The sequence below is a fragment of the Drosophila ficusphila genome, unplaced genomic scaffold (genome assembly GCF_018152265.1).
Source record: "Drosophila ficusphila isolate 14025-0441.05 unplaced genomic scaffold, ASM1815226v1 contig_855, whole genome shotgun sequence".
NCBI classification, from domain to species: Eukaryota; Metazoa; Arthropoda; class Insecta; order Diptera; family Drosophilidae; genus Drosophila; species Drosophila ficusphila.
In genome coordinates, this window is record NW_025064807.1 from 530,629 (window position 1) to 546,690 (window position 16,062).

The window sequence follows — 16,062 nt, forward strand, 5'->3', positions numbered from 1 at the left end:
TATTCGCCAAAACCTCACTTTTTTTTGCATACTTTTAGACTTGTATTTGCTGTCTTTGCAGCAAAAGTGATCTAATGAAAGAGCACTTAGATTTATAAATATTTTAAAATACATATGATTATGTTTACGAGGTTATCAATTATTAAAAATTTAAATTTATATTCAATTTACGCCTCACTGACACTAGTGATGCGATAGGCCTTATCAGTGTATGTTTTCATCAACAGCAATAGCGTAAATGGTTTTAATTGATTTTGCTTACTCATAGAGTTTTCCCCTAGCGTTGATGACATTGCGGCTGTTTGTTTCCCCATTTTCCGAGCGCGAAAATATCAATTTCCAGTTCCAGCATCGAAACGAACTTGGCAATGTACGATGATAAGTAAAACCCATGAGACAGTCACAAATATGAGAGCTCTGATAATGTGCATCTAAATAAATAGGCATTTTGTGGTCGCAAATGGAAGTACACTAACCGAATTTGTTGTTCTATGTTTATTTATATTTTTAATTATTATTCGCTAAAACAACACTTAAACACATTTTTAGAGATTAATTTTTTTTACGAGTTTTATTAATATTACTTATTGAATGGATTATTTTTAGATTTAAAATTTGTAACTTAGTTAATAATCTTCATTGTTAAGCGAAAAAAAAAAATCATTTAGGTATAATGATTATGTTGCAAGAAATTAGACGTCTTTTTGCAATAGGAAACAAACAAAATACATTTGGCAATAATTAGAATAGTTTGAAGACGTTTAGAGGTAACCTTATGTATTTACCAATATTACATTTTTTTTATAAAATCTCTGTAGATACAATTATATATTGATACCTGTTTAAGAAAGATGCAAATCATTTTTATAAAATTATTTTTCGATGCAAGACTTGTTGAAAGTACAAATAAGAATTGCCTTACATAGAGAATGATAACCATCGTCCAACGAGATGAGCTATACAGCGACCAGCTGTCCGATTTGGATTTAGTTTGCCGGCAACGGTTCGACTAATTAGTCCGTCAATTTAAAGTAGAAAAAAAGCGGATCGTCCGTACACTAGAAAATCTAATAAAATCGGATCACGTTTTCATATAATAGCGCGATGGTATATGAAACATCATATGGCACCGGGCTCAAGCCCTTTACTCCAGATATGGATCGAGGAAAATGGGAAAAGCCCACGGATTATATCTTTGCCTGTTTTGGATTAGCACTAAAGCTTGACGTATTTGTTGCCTCGTATTGGTTCTTCTTTGATATGGGCCGTAAGTTACAATTTGAATGCTGTAGCTATATTTTAGGTGGAGATTGAATCGAAGGTTAGCCTAATCTTTTTAGGGGCGTTGCATTGCTACCTAGACACATCGCACATTCTGCGTATATCTCTGTATATAAATATGAATTCCCTTATCAGCGATTAGGGTGTATTGGACTCATAAATTCGTATACACTTTTTTAACAACGCATTAAAAGACTATCAAAAAAGAAAGAATTAATTTTTATATTTAATTTAAATACAATTAGTATAATGATGTGTAAGTTCGAGCGTCGTTTTTATTATATGTTTTTTTTTCCCATTCATTCAGTCACTATACAATATATAATACTACTTTATGCATATTTTACTATTTGAGAGGTCACAATATCGAATTTTTTAATAATATCATACGTGCGTAAACCAATTGTTGGGCTTAAAATTTTATATGACTTTAATTATTAAGACATTTAAATTTATTTTTGTGCCTACTTCAGTTTTTGGAATGCTTCCATACTTTGTATATATGGCAATCTACTTGGTTCCAATCTTGGTCATACACTCCTTCATGGGCCAGTTTTCCAGCAGTGGCTTTATCTCTGCTTTTCGTCTGACTCCTTTCTTTAAAGGTAAGCAAATTGAAGTTATACCGAATAAATTCTAAAATTAGGATTATATTTCAGGCATGGGTTATGTGAGCTTTTTCCTGACCATCTCAATGCTCATTTACTATAGTATTTTTACTGCCGTTCCGCTTTTCTTCATGTTCCACTCTTTTCGGCCCACTTTGCCATGGAGTTGCGAGGGTCTTAAATCTTGGTTCAATGAGACTGGGGATCACAGATCACACACTGTATGAAATTGGTAAAAGTGTTTGGTACCCATAGGAATAATAGTTGTGTTTATATTCTAGACTTGTAATGTGACAATAGAGGACGAGTTCTCTGAAAGCGACAACGAAACCAGTTATTATACAAAGTTGTATCATGTTCCTTCGGTTCTTTTTTTTCAGTAAGTGAAAAGTTATTTCTTCCAACTTTTTTATAAAATGGTTGCCATATATTATTGTTCACTTGTACACTTTAATAGACAATAAAAGTGTAGATTTCTGCGACTTGTACTTGGCGCAAGTTTATTGCAAGAATTTGCCACGCCTACTTTACCGCTTACAAACCGCGATATCTTTATACTGGCAGAGCGTTCCTAATTGTTTTAATTTAAAAAGATCTGAAAGATTAATTTAAATTTTTATTTAATTTTTGTTTTATTTTATAGAAACCAATTTAAATCCTTTCAAAAAGACCATTTTCCGGATTTATCTGAGGACTACGAGCTATCCTGGCATTTTATAGCTCTCTTTGTACTGGTTTGGGGAATTGTAGCCGGTGTATTTTATAAGTTTTCAGAGACGGCAAAGTTTGGAAAGTTTATACGCTACATGGTTATTGGAACATTAGGGCTTCTCCTCGTGTGTTTGGCGCGTTTTTTGTTTCTTCCAGGAGCCCTAATGGGGCTGAGGAGATTTGTAACCCCAAAGCTTGAGGATGTTATAATGGGATTTGGCTCGACTTTTATTATGGTCCTACACGCTTTTGGAGCTGGCTGGGGCAGTGTTATTGCCCTGTCCAGTTTTAACGGATTCAAGACAAATATCATGACGTTTAGTTGGATTATTTCCTTCGGGCAGATCCTAATTTACATTACGCTTGGCTTGACATGCTTCATCCTGGAGAACTACTTCAATGGTAACCGAATATTTTGCCTATGACACTTGCATAATTTTGTGCATTTTAGAGGTTGTTAATGCATCCTTTGACTCACATGTTCTGACTCATTGGCTGTTGTTCCTGTCCAGTGCCAGTGCCTTGTCCTCATTGGAGTGGGCGAACATGTGGACTTTAATATACTATACAATGCTTTTGATGGCTGGAATTATTGTGATGGTCAGTATACTTGGATTTAGAATTGGTTATTTGCTTACGTTATTCAAATATGTTTCTTTTTTTGCAGACGACGCAGATTTTCACTGTTTTGCAAACATTGTTTGATGAGTTCGAAGCACTAAGAAAAAAGAAACAGGAGGTTACTTTTGGTCTTATTGGTGGGCTGGCGATCTGTTCTTTTTTCTTTTGCACCAACGTAAGTTATGAGTTTATAGTTAAATCAAAGAGGTTAATATGATGTTCTGTATTTAATTCCTAGCACGGAATTGTATTCTTTTCTGCCATCGCCATGGACGCCATTTTCTCACACAGTCTGCTCCACTTGTTGCTGCTATTGGTGGTTTTGTGGATCTACGGCCGAGAAAGATTCCAAAGGGATATTGAATTTATGCTGGGCCAGCCCTTTGCCTCGTGGAAGATTTTCATACTCCGCTTCATAGCTCCGATCATTTTAGTGATTTGTCTGGTTTGTTCTGCTCTTTTGTATATTAAAAGCTTTAAAACAACACTTTTATTCATACTTAGCTGTCTGGAATTGGCTTGGCAGTAATGGAGCACTCCTACTCATCAATGGTGGTGCTCGTGGTGTCCATTATTCTGGTGGGGCTACCAATTCTGTTCATACCTGGCTATGGATTCTACTATCTTTACCAGAGCACGGGCACCTTTTGCGAGCGCTTCAAGCGCACCTGTCGACCCACCGATTGGTATCCAGTTGAGATGGAGCACCGCCAAAAGTACGAGGAAGCCGTCGGCAACACGGAGATCACCCACCAGCTGTTCGAGGTGACGGAGGAAGTCAACTAGGTGCAATCGTATTGGAATATAAATATGTTTGTAATATAAAATATACAAATATATTTTGCATGTATATATAAAATCTATTTAGTATTCTCAACGTCTGTTTCGGACATGAAACCTGGCATTCCTCTCTGCTTGCGAAAAGCCTCGTAGTCTGCTCGATCCTGGGGGTCAGCAGGAGTCCAATCGAGGGGACTGAGGCGCTTCTTTAGACTATCGCGCAATGTGGCCCGTTTGCGGATCATTATATAGAATATGTAGAGGGGAATCCACATCACAGATGACACAAAACTGACCCAGCCGACGATAATGGCCCACATTGGGTACGATACGTTGTTATAGGTGATTGGTCTCATAAAAACTATGCTCATAATGAGAATGAACTGGGAATGAGCAGGGAAAATGTTTTACGATCAAACTGAATAAATAAATAATAAGTAAGCTACTTACTATAAGGACTACGGGTGTAATGAACTGCCACAGGATCCTCCAATACAGACTTGGCGGCTTTCCCAGCATAAACTCAACATCTAGCATAAAGTTCTTAATCCCATAAATCCACGAGACCATAATTAACTCCACCAGACAAATGACAATAACGGCTATGGCTGAGGAGTACCAGTCGAAAAGCTGGAGGATGTACATGCCGCCCTGGAGTTTGAGATAGCAGATTAAACAAGAAAGTTTAAAGATTATGTTGATTTTCCATTCGTTTGGTACTCACATTTGTGCACATTATACTGGACAGACCGAAAAAAAGATGGAAAAAAGAGGGTCGTTTTCCGTTTGTGATTCCTGAGCCAAGAGACTTCATCCAAAATGGATGACATGACGGCCTCCAGTTGCACAAACTGCGGATTTAGATAGATGTTATGCGCTTGTATTGCTGCAAATTTGTATTGATCCTGAATATCTAACCACAGTGTCGATGCCTAGCAGGAAGAGCATTAAGAAGAACATCAGAGCCCAGAGCTGCGGAATGGGCAGCATGGCAATGGCTTCTGGATAGGTGACGAAGGCCAGTCCCGCTCCACCGGTGGCCACCGACTCCACCGGAACGCCCGTCCTGTCTTTCGATAGAAGAGCCTTAGGAGACCTCAACATATTAATTTACATGGCATAAATGCCTCTTCACCTGATAGAAAACCCAGCACGGAGAAGACCACAAAGCCCGCAAATATGCTGGTGAACACGTTCACCGACACAACCAGAATCGAGTCGCACTTGGCATTGTTCCGAAAGTTGTTGAAACTGGCCATGTTGACGAGGCCACCCCAGCCGGGTCCGATTCCAAAGAACATCTGGATGGCGGCATCGGCCCAGACTTTGAGGTCCAGCAGGCGGTGCCACTCGGGGTACAGGTAGAACTTGATGCCGGTCCAGGCGCCTGGTAACGTGACCCCTCTGACGAACAGGATGGCCAGCAGGAGGTACGGGAAGGGAACCGTGAAGTACACCACCTTGCCCACCTGAAATCGATAGTGTAAAAATGGTAAATATTCCCCGACGTGAAAAACACGACTTACCGATTTGATTCCGCGCATCAGGCACAGGTAAATAATTATCCAGGTGATCGTTAAGCTAAGAAATTGCTCCCACACCATGCCTCCCAGATCCGAGATTGATGATGAGAGCCTCAACACTTCCTTGCTGCAAGAGTTCAATATTAAATAATACCATCAATTTAAAATAAATTAAACCAATTTAAATCCTAATACATTAGTTTTAATTGAATATAATTCTTGTAGGTAATCGCTTCGTAATTTTGTTTATCTGTTGTTCCAAATTTAAGAATACTTATGTAAGTATGCAAGATATTTAAATAATTTATTTTTTTGTAACTTACTGGAAAAACTCATCGGCGGCAGTTGAAAAATCGTCTGTGCGATTAGTGCTCTCCAACTAAGGAATCAAAATGAACTCACTGCTTTTCAAATAGTTGGTCGACTAGCTTACGTCATCACCGGCAACGCAATTGTCTGTGTTCCAGGAATTCTCGCAGTCCTCCCAGGGAACTTTCTTGAAGAAACAATACGAAATCATCCGAATGGGATACGATATGATCACCGAGTAGTAGCACAGGCAGTAGGCGTTCACCACCACCTGGGCGAAACCGGTTCCCTTCAGTAAAGGTACCAGGCGAAACATGCCCGTGCATCCTGTGCCTGAGAACTGGCCGATCAGGACCTCCATGTAAAAGAGTGGAATGCCGGCTAAAAATACCATGAGCATGTAGGGGATGAGAAAGGCGGCTAGAAAGAGGATAATAAAATAAAAATCAAGAAAATATTACAATGAAAAATATTTTAAATACAGAACATGTTTATAAACTTCTCCTAATACTTAAAAAATTAATACTTTCTGTTTTAGCTATTTTGGTTATCGAATTACCAAGAAAGTATCTATTTACTATCCCCATATTCCCAAGCAGATAAAAAAAGTCCTAATCCCAAAAAGAATTATCCTTCGAGCCGGATTTGAACCAGCGACCTATGGATTTCAACATATCGCGAACTGATGATACAAGACCGGGGCGCTTTCTGGGCCATGGTAGTGGTTAGCCCAGAGTCCTGCCTTCGCTCGCATCACCAAGCCTCGGAAACTCTACAGTCCACCGCTCTACCAACTGAGCTATCGAAGGCGTCGCCGGTCGCCTGGCCACATGGCCATCATAAGCGCTGGAGCTTTGCCAGCTTTCACTCGAAAGCTATGGCCTAAAAATAGCCGCAGCGCCACAGCGCCACATTCGCAACCATTGCAGCCCCCTCTTTCTCTGACGTCACTGGCCTGCTATTTTCGGAGCAAAATGAGCTTGAGCGAAACTCATCGATTTGTGTGGGTGGTTCAATTGTTAATGGGTGGATCTGCTAGAGAAGATGGGAGACTTACCGCCGCCGCTTCGATAGCAGAGATAGGGAAATCGCCAGACGTTGCCAATTCCGATGGCATAGCCCATTAGCGAAAGGATGAACTCCGACTTGGACTTCCATTGGCCACGATTCTCGTCCCGCTCGATGCGCTTTTCCTTTCGCTCGGTCCCCGTTGGCTGCGCTTTATTGGCCATTGTCACTCAAGGTTGCACTTCGAATTTACCATGCTGTAGGAAGGCCAAATGTGTATTGAGTATTAAGCGTTCTATTTTTACACTCTATTTTCAATGCTGTCAAAAAGTGGGAGTGTGAACGATTGCTTGACATAAGCAGAACATTATATTGCTATATTCTAGAATTACACTGCGTATGAGTGATATTTGCATGTCGGATTGCATGCACTATGCTAATAATATCGGTTAATAATTGCAAATTAAAGTATAAGGTATTTAAAATATATACTCGATAACTTACCGAACTTCTTTAAATCAATCAACTGACACCCATTTTCTGTAGGTTTTAGTAAACGTTATAACACTTTATTGGCAACACTTTAGCATCGTTAGATGTACTTAGATTAGGTTTAGTTCACGGCATTCATTAGGCTAACTTACAAACTATGTGAGTGGGTTTGTTAAAGCTTCGATTTCCTTGTTGGTTCCACCTTAAGTGGCAATAACAATATCGTCTAACAGCAGAGAGTCTTCAAAAGAACCAATAGAGTCGTCATCAATGATAAAACGGGAATAGTTCCAAGGTCCGAGCTTGAACTATGACCCGCTATTGCCGTGTAGTCATCGGGTCGCTTCGACTCGCGTTTCTCGGCCTTTTCACAAAGGTCACCACAATTGGCATGCTCGCAAATGTCGCAGATGTTGGACTTGGGAGCCCTGTAAAACTGCCTGGCACGACGAGCTGGAAAACATTAATTTATTTTGGAGTATGTTATGATTAAATTTAGTTGGTTAATTTCTAAACCCACCGCTATCGTAGTAGTCGTACATGACCACCGCCACGGGTCGATGTTTGGTGACCTTCACAGTTTTGTAGGCGTGCAGGGTGGGGCAGACCTCCCTTCTGTCCAGGTAGTCGAAGTAGATGACCACCTTGGTGTTCCTGTTCTGGGTCTCCACCTTCTTGATCCGCTCACTTGACTCCAAAGTGGGCAAAGTATCCCTGTCGACAACGAAGCCACTGGGCAGTTGCACCTCCATTACGGCCATATTCGATCGCTGCTCTTCCTCGCCGGCAACGGAAACAAAACTTGCACAAGCCGAGAGATGGAGGTAGTCCGCATGGGAGTTCCGATTCACAGTGGGATCGAGTACGAATCGAGGCCAGGCACTGGTCACATTCGTATTGTATGTGTAGCTCACTTGGGCCAAAGCCATTCCTCTGCCAGTTGCCGAAACACTCAGGTTTTTCAGGTTGTTGGGAAGCTTAAATATAAACACCAATTAAATATTAATTATATGAATTATAAAACACAACTATCTCTTAGTTTACCTCCACAGTTTGCAGGGCCAGTGAGTTTTGAGCATTCACATTAATTATGGTTTCGGCACCTTCTCCGTAATGGAAGCCGATTTGGAGATTGTTGCCCTGACTGGAAAAGCGTTCGGCGAAAACCAGAAGTGCCTGGAGCCCCACCACCGTATCCTGAGATGCCACAAATCCGCCATTGGGATTCCGCTGATCCATCAGCCAGTTCAGCACTGGCAAAGCATCTCCCACCAAATTATTTTCCAGAAGAGCCAAGGCGGCATAGGCGGAGATCTCGATGTTGACACTGCGAGTGGCATTGTACCACGGAGACTGCTGTTCACCGGCGGGAGCTGTCTTGTTCCACCACTTGCGACCATCTAACGGAGGGGAAATTGATTACTTGATTGTTTATTTAAATATATATAAACCAGCTTACCCTTGTTAATAGCCATGGAGTCCAAGCGTTGAAGAAAAGCTGCCTTGGCATTGTGATTGGCACGGGAAAGCACATAAGTTCCCAAAGCCATGGCATGCAGATTGTTCGATCCATCCAAGCCCCTCGTGATAAAGTCCAGCGCTTTGTTGATGTTGTTCCGATATTCCGGGTAGAGATCCTAGGCAATATTATTAATCAATCAATCTGTTGACCTACGTTCACAGCTTATGAGATTATTGATTAATGGGTTCATAAATGAGCATGGTTTGTAACAAGTTTTAATTAATTTAGCTTTAATTAGCTTTTATATATTTAACCAAGCTCGGAACTTTTCGTGTAGAGTTCAAAGCCACTTACCACATTTTCCATAAGAGCCAGGGTCACAAAGGCAGTTAGACTGATGCCATCGTCGCCGAATCTCTCGAAGACATCGCCACGCTCCTCGAATCCACCATTTGCGGACTGAACACTTCCCAGATAGGTCAGAGCAGTCTGGAGGACATTGCTGTCCACTTGGGTGAAGGAAGCCGCCTGTCGCAGGGATCGCGCCACATAACCCGTCAGCCAGGTGGAACTCCTCTTGGCATCCAAGCCAAAGGCACTGAAGGCACCATTCCCATGACGATAATACAGGATTCTTTGGTATCCCACTGCCAGATTGTTTGTGGCAGCCAGCTCCACTTCGGGAGTCAATTTTTGAAGGCGCTGAAAAAGATAAATTAAAAACATTAGAATTTCAGTTTAATCTTTAGCGATGAAAACTTACCCCCAAATATCGAAGAACCATCAGGTTGGGCACAAAGTTGACCATGGTCTGTTCACCACAGCCAGTTGGCAGAAGGATAAGGTTGTCCAGGTTACCCACTACGCTACCAATCAGATCGCCAACCGCTGAGACTTCGATGCGAGTGGATTCGGGAATTGCATTTCGTGGAACCGCAATGGAAACGTTTCTCCTATTTTGGGCATTTGAGTTCAGCTCGAAGAGGAATCCTCGGTTAATCCGCTCTGTGGCTCCAGGATGTTCCACAAGTAGGGTTTGCTCCACCGTATCGCCAGCTTGGGAGGAGGTAGCCATTGCCTTGACCAATAGGGAACCCACTCGCTTGGGGGTCACGATAAAGGACACCGATCGGGAGGATTTTCCGGGCACCTGCAAGGATCTGCGGCTAGTGAGTTCCTCTTCTACGAAAAGAAATAAAAGATACAGTTAAGGATTTATCAATGAAATGAAATTAAGAATGGAAACTCACTTGGCTTGCTGGTGGCCTTGGGATCTAGCTGTGGGAAATCGAATTCCTGGGCTGAGTTGAAAAAGGTGACCTCAACATTGAGATCCCTGTCCCTGTTGTTGTGCACCACAAACGGAATGGCAATGAGTTCGTCTAAATGAAGTAACTAAGATTAATATTCTGTTTCCCTTTAATTAACAAATAATTTACCCCTTTTAATGGAATAGGGCAGCTCGGTGGTAATGTAGAACTCCTTGTAGGCCTCCAATTTGCCATTTGGCTGCGACAAGCCCAATCCATTCACCGGATCCAGAGCAAAGGCGGAAACCACCCAGGAGGTCATCTCACTGGGAATCCTTCGGTGGATGGAGTTCCTCCCATCGCTGCTGGCTGAGATGTTCAGGAAGAGCCACGTGTCCGAAGGATCACGCATCACATGAACCCTTGGATTGTGCCAGAATGGTTTCGGAGTGTAGGAGAAGGCATATCGTCCTTTGCCGGGAGGCAGGGTGTTAACCTCGATCTTGTGGGCGGGTCCAATGTCTGTTTTTCGCACAGTTGTCAGTTTATCTTCCTCGGGACCAGTGGAAGCCTCTCTTCCCAAAGCAGGACTGCTTTCCGCTTCCTTTTCGACAAAGTAATCCGTATTCGACATGGTTATCACTCCGGATTCCTTGCCAGGAGATCCCGTTGGGGTGTTCACATCGCTCAGTTCGTATGAACGCAGAGCATCCATCAATCTCTTGTGGGTCAAATCATGACCGCTTCTCAAGTTATTTGCATTTTGATCCACTAGCATAAGACCCACATAGGAATAGGGTTTGGTGCTGATGCCTATGTCAATATCCTGGCCTGGTGGAGCTCTAATTGGAGCCTCAACTTGTACCTTTAAAAATGAATTGCCAATTAAGCTGAGAAGTAATGAAAGAGATATAATACTTACCGCATTAAGAAGATTTTCTTCGAACTGTATGACCTGCTCGTCGTAAACAAACTCTCCGTTTACTACCGTATATACGAGCAACTTGGCCCTCGGCATCATGGCAAATGAGGCTAGGAATTTGATGGTGTGGAAAGTGCCATCAGCCACCTAAATTAGATAACATAAGCAATTGAAATATTCTGCAAAAGATATAACCTTGTGTAACGTACATCCACATTGCGGGAAAGAATAATATCGCCACGTCCGACAACTTGATACATAAAATATTTGATGGGCTCAAAAGAGCGCACTACCACAGAAATTTCCTGGTTTACAGTGGGTCTTAAAATATGTAAAACTTTTAGAAATCCATTTAAACTTAGTTTGTTATTTTCAGTCACCTGTCATTCAGCACCTTGGCTGTGATGTAGTTTTTGCTGTGCAAATGCTTTCTCGGAATCTTTCCCACTTCACTTATCACTCCCTGGTAGTCGACAATAATGGAATGGAACTCATCCTGATCTCCGATGGGAACTGTGAACTTCATCTTTATCTCACCACTGGCATCCAAACTGTAGTCAGTGCGATTATAAATCTCACTGCTGCCGTAAACATTCGTCAAATATGCGGTGATTTGTGGATTAAAGTCTCTCAGTTGATTGCCATCATTGCGAGCTATGCGGGCCTTAAAAATTTAATTAGAAATTTATTTAAGTAATTTTTGATAGTTTAAATTACTTACAGTGGCTTCAAAGGGTACTCCAGGAATATAATAGCTTGGCACCTTGACAGTTTCCACACGATAGTGATTCAAGTGCAGGGTCAAGACTGTTGAGTAGTTTTGCACCGAACCAGTGGACTTCTCCTCCACCAAAGCATCCAAAAGATACTGTCTCTCATAATCCTGCTTGAGGTGGAGCTCGTTCTCTATATCGAACTCAAAGTAGGCATTGCCATCGATGGGCACCACTTTTCGGGTGATGAGATCATTTACAAAAGGTTGAAGGGAGCCAAAGAAAGTCGGGTAAATGGATAAGGTGGCCTCACCCACAATTGGCTGGCCAAAGGCATAGCTAGATTTGTAGAGTAAATTATTTAATTATTTAAAATATTTAACTAGGAAGTTGAGCACTTACTGCGCCCTGACAGTGGCTGCTATTTTTCCGTCTTTATAAATAGCGTGTTTGGGTGTATCAATATCCACCACGAATTTGGGCAGAATATGATCGAGGATCTCGAAAGTCTGCGTATGAGTTTGTTCGGAAACCTCGACAACAATGGACCAGGTGCCAAAACGTGGGTAATCCGACAATCGAAGTTCGTTCGAGTAAATCGAGTTGGTCAAGCGAATATCCTTATAGCTCCGTATAATATTATCACCCGAATCCTTGATGTCCACATGCACACGTCCATAGCCCCGAGCTGGTTTTAGATTGGCATCCAAAATAAGCACACGATAGTGAACCAGATCGCCTGGCTTGTAGATACTCTTATCCGTTTGGACCAACACCGTATGCTGTTTGGCCTCGAAGTGCAGCTGAGTCTCATTGGTGAACTGAACTCCACCTAAACCTTCAGCAGTGAGACGATATCTGTCGGTTTTAAGGGCTGGAATCTGTTTTTGAATCATGGTTAAAAGCTGTTCCCTTTCCAATAAGGAAGTGTTTCCCACCTACCTCAAAGTGCAGAAGTTGTGTGGAAAAGGGTCGCAGCTCCACGGTCTTGAAGTCCGTGTAGGAACTTCCCAGGATTCCCACTTTGAAAGTGGCTGACTCTGGTGCATTATGCAAGCTCACAGCCACATGGAATTGCGAATTAGGACGCAATGTATTTGGAGCAATTATGGAGTAAAGTCTGAAATGTTTTTAAGCAATAAAATCTTATTTCAAATGCAATACTATTCAACAGATATTTGTTATAAATATATTTATAGGAAAAATTAGGAGAATAATTTAAAATTGTATCTTTGGATCTTTTATTACTACCAAGTCTTTTAAGCTTCCGCTAGATTTGTGTTTTTGGAGTCAGCTTTTTTTTTATTTACTCATCCGACGGCTGCCGCACAAAAGTAAACAAAAAAGCTACAGATTTAATGTTCGCAGATAAGTGGATTACACCTATGCTGTTATGCTATCTGAATCTTTTCTTCGCTATTCATTCACGCGTCTAACGGAAGACAAAGCCCCAGCCCGAAAGGGGTATTGTACTTTAACTCTCCGGCCGGGTCAGCATCAATCGCTGCGGTGTGGTATTTGTATTTTGGTAGGAAATGGTTAAAGGTGGTTTGTAGTTGGGGGTCGGGGTTCGGGGTCGAAATTGTGGGAAGTGCGGCAGAGTGGCTCGAGCTATAACTATTTTTGTGTGGTTTTCTTTTGCCTCTTCATCGTACTGCAGAAGTCAAGAGCTTTTTTAATTCAAACCATCCAAACAATTGCAGCTGTGAATCAAATGCTTTTTGTTTTGGTATTTCTATTTCAAGATTTCTACTGAAGATGTTATAAAATCAACAGTGAATATTTCAAGCCAAAATAGTACAGAATTTAAAGTATGTCAAAGGGGTCAAGAAAAATATTTTAAATTGTGTATTTGTATTTTTGTATTGTATTTGCCTTATGCTAATGTTTGAAAAACCTTTACTTTTGTTTTGAAAATCCTAACAAATAGCTTCCTCAAAAGAAAAGCATTGTTCAAACCAGTTAGTTTAAAAGGGTATTTTTAATATTTTACACTTTTATGGCGCTTATTACAAACGGCTGCTTTGGTCGTAAGTTTCAAGCAATTCATTTAGTTGTCAAAAGACTTAACTTATGGACTGCCTGCTAACTGTGCCACCTTTTGGCGTACTGCACAGTTTGCCGCCTGTTCTAATTTCAATTGGTTTGGCAAGTCTAACCTGTTCCCACCAAAAATTTTCTTTTGTGTTTATGTCACGTTTGTTAGCCTAAAAAAACAGGTTCGCCCCATGGTGGCCGCTCTCGCAAAACGGTTTCCAGCCAACAGGTAAATGGTAAAAACAATTTCGCTTTTGCTCAAATTGGCCGCAAAGTGCAGGCTTCAAGTTTCCAGTTGCAGTGGCGATGTTCCACCTGATTGATTCTGCGATGGGGTGTTGAACGAATGTAGCCAGATGAATTTCATAGTCCATCTACTCCAATCTGATCCGGGTTCAATTGGTTGAAATTCACCCACATGAGCTGCGTAATAGCGCCTTGAATGAGTGCCCCATATATGGTAGCAGATTGAACTCGAGCCAACTCAATGACAGATCATAAAACCAGAAGAAAGAAGTGGAAAGCACCAGAAGTAGACGCCTCCAGTGGATTTGCCATTGCTCGATCAATCACAGTTCTTAGTGCACCTCTACATATATAGCTGAATAAATTCGCAAACTGATTATAAGATCGCCTCGACTGGTCAGCTTTCAAGGTGAGCAATCGGAAATGAGTACACAAGTAGCAATCCATGTTTATGTGTCACCTAAAGCATCAGGGTTAATCAAGCGGGTAAGATAATGACCGTTTAAGATGATATTGATATGTTTGGGATTGTTCATCTTAACATAAAGTTGAGAAAATGTATGCAACTCCTTTTCTTAAAAAATCATACATTTGACTTAGCTTTTTATGGCTTTACAGGTTTTTATAAACAAAACTAGGAAACAAATTGTACTAAAATAATAAAAAAATAAAATAATAAAATAATAAAATATTGTACTAGTATACAAATATTTTCTATTAATTTTCTATATAGGAAAATATATTTATGTAAACATTTTGCAACATTTGTCTTTAATCTTTCATAACGGAATGCATCTCCTTTTTAGCATCTTCCCACCTTGCATCACCCTAACGAGTTGAATACGCGTAGGCAGTTTGAAATTCGCCTCCAAAAATCGCGTTGGCTTCGGGTTATTTCATCTCCCGACTTGTTTCGCTCTTGTCAGCTTATTATGACAGTAATAAAACCCAGGGCTAATTTCTTGATTACATGTTGTTAATTACAGGTCTGCTTGGCGGCATGTTCCCAGATTTTGCACAAATCTTCTGAGTTCCTCGTCTAAGTCATTTGTTATTCTGGCTAAATCTGGAGTGGAGGGACGTGATGTCATTTGGCGACACTTAAATATGATTCCATTTTTCGTTAGCTTATTCATTGTGTCACCTGTAGATGAGGTGTGCGTTATACTAACCCCTGGGCCGATGTTTGTTGGAATAAACAAGCGGTGACTAAGATCAGCACTGGAATAGCTCCCATATCCGCTGCCTGGAGGCGCATTTTTTTTGTTACTTTTCTTTGAATCGCGTTAGCAAATTAAGTGTAAACACGTTTTCTCGATTGCCGAATTGTGTATTGGCATCACATATTAAAACAAAAACCAAGTCGAACTTTATTGCCGTGGGCAGCCGCTTTGCTCTTTCTCTTTCGCACTCCCGGTGTGGATATTGCTCTCTCACTCGCGATTGCAGCAGCACCAAAAGCACCGCGAATTGCCCAAGACGAAGTGCGCGTTTTTGGAGCGACTTTACCCGCTCCGGTTTCTATGCGATTTTCCCCTTTGCTGCGAAACGCTCGCGATCACCTGTTGTCCGCTTGAAAGCTCGCTGCCAACTGATTTCTCAAGTCGCCGATCGCTCATGCAGTGCTTGAATTCTCCAGTCTGAAATAAAACAAAACAAACAAAAGCAAGCGACGCTTGAAAGCTTTTTCTGTGCAGGTTGCGTTCAACGCTAAGCTTTGACCGGCACCAAAAAAAACCTTTGAGAAAGTCGTTAGTATAAGTAGTAATGTATAGTAAAATTTAATCTTGGAAAGTCGTTGTCAATTGATAAAAGATGGAACTATCAGATACCAGATACTCAAATAAAAATTCTTAATGGGTTGAAAACGTATTGCTGCATGTTCTGTTTTAATATTCTAGCTTCTCTTATTGGTGCCAATATCTCGATGCCCATATAGACGTAAAAGTGGGCGTGTTAAGTTTTTGAAAACGCCGTTCACTGCGTATTTCTTACTAGAATCATGAAAGCGGTGGCTGTTCGGTTTGTGAGTATAAAAGTGGGAGTGACTTTAATAATTATTTTTCCTGATTTGCGTACAAATAACTATAATTGATATT

General features: G+C 41.1%; 3 protein-coding genes and 1 non-coding gene across 4 annotated transcripts; 1 reads left to right on the forward strand and 3 right to left on the reverse strand.

Annotated features, from left to right (window-relative positions):
* The first annotated feature begins 1,004 nt into the window (after positions 1–1,004).
* On the forward strand, positions 1,005–4,071 carry LOC108100802 (sodium- and chloride-dependent neutral and basic amino acid transporter B(0+)-like). The gene is made up of 9 exons (XM_017204865.2): positions 1,005–1,267; positions 1,755–1,886; positions 1,941–2,110; positions 2,171–2,268; positions 2,533–3,002; positions 3,052–3,200; positions 3,268–3,396; positions 3,460–3,666; positions 3,726–4,071. Exons 1-9 carry the CDS (start codon positions 1,105–1,107, stop codon positions 4,005–4,007), a joined length of 1,800 nt encoding a protein of 599 aa, XP_017060354.1. The 5' UTR covers positions 1,005–1,104; the 3' UTR covers positions 4,008–4,071.
* Positions 4,035–7,176, reverse strand: LOC108100804 (sodium- and chloride-dependent glycine transporter 1). The gene is given in 10 exon segments (XM_017204868.2): positions 4,035–4,384; positions 4,452–4,652; positions 4,726–4,768; positions 4,770–4,852; positions 4,920–5,071; positions 5,137–5,470; positions 5,528–5,651; positions 5,848–5,903; positions 5,958–6,253; positions 6,891–7,176. Coding segments are annotated over 10 exon segments (1,767 nt in total). The 5' UTR covers positions 7,066–7,176; the 3' UTR covers positions 4,035–4,081.
* On the reverse strand, positions 6,464–6,642 carry Trnay-gua. The gene is made up of 2 exons: positions 6,606–6,642; positions 6,464–6,499 (listed from the first exon to the last, which is right to left on the reverse strand). It is a non-coding gene; the product is annotated as a tRNA-Tyr (tRNA).
* A 197-nt stretch (positions 7,177–7,373) lies between the features above and the next one.
* Positions 7,374–15,541, reverse strand: LOC108100795 (CD109 antigen). Its single transcript, XM_017204839.2, has 15 exons — positions 15,136–15,541; positions 12,623–12,800; positions 12,083–12,561; positions 11,689–12,019; positions 11,348–11,631; positions 11,177–11,288; positions 10,968–11,114; positions 10,235–10,910; positions 10,046–10,177; positions 9,559–9,977; positions 9,150–9,497; positions 8,793–8,970; positions 8,378–8,733; positions 7,854–8,310; positions 7,374–7,786 (listed from the first exon to the last, which is right to left on the reverse strand). The coding sequence occupies exons 1-15, from the start codon at positions 15,219–15,221 to the stop codon at positions 7,560–7,562; spliced, it is 4,410 nt and encodes a 1,469-aa protein (XP_017060328.2). The 5' UTR covers positions 15,222–15,541; the 3' UTR covers positions 7,374–7,559.
* Between the last annotated feature and the right edge of the window lie 521 nt (positions 15,542–16,062).

Coding starts and splice junctions, on each gene's coding strand:
- LOC108100802 (XM_017204865.2), top strand. CDS start 1,105: ATGGTATATGAAACATCATATGGCACCGGGCTCAAGCCCTTTACTCCA. Junction 1,887..1,940: donor TCTGACTCCTTTCTTTAAAG/GTAAGCAAATTG, acceptor ATTATATTTCAG/GCATGGGTTATGTGAGCTTT. Junction 3,201..3,267: donor TGGCTGGAATTATTGTGATG/GTCAGTATACTT, acceptor CTTTTTTTGCAG/ACGACGCAGATTTTCACTGT.
- LOC108100795 (XM_017204839.2), bottom strand. CDS start 15,221: ATGCGCCTCCAGGCAGCGGATATGGGAGCTATTCCAGTGCTGATCTTA. Junction 12,020..12,082: donor GCAGCCACTGTCAGGGCGCA/GTAAGTGCTCAA, acceptor CTACAAATCTAG/CTATGCCTTTGGCCAGCCAA. Junction 11,115..11,176: donor TTCTTTCCCGCAATGTGGAT/GTACGTTACACA, acceptor TATCTAATTTAG/GTGGCTGATGGCACTTTCCA.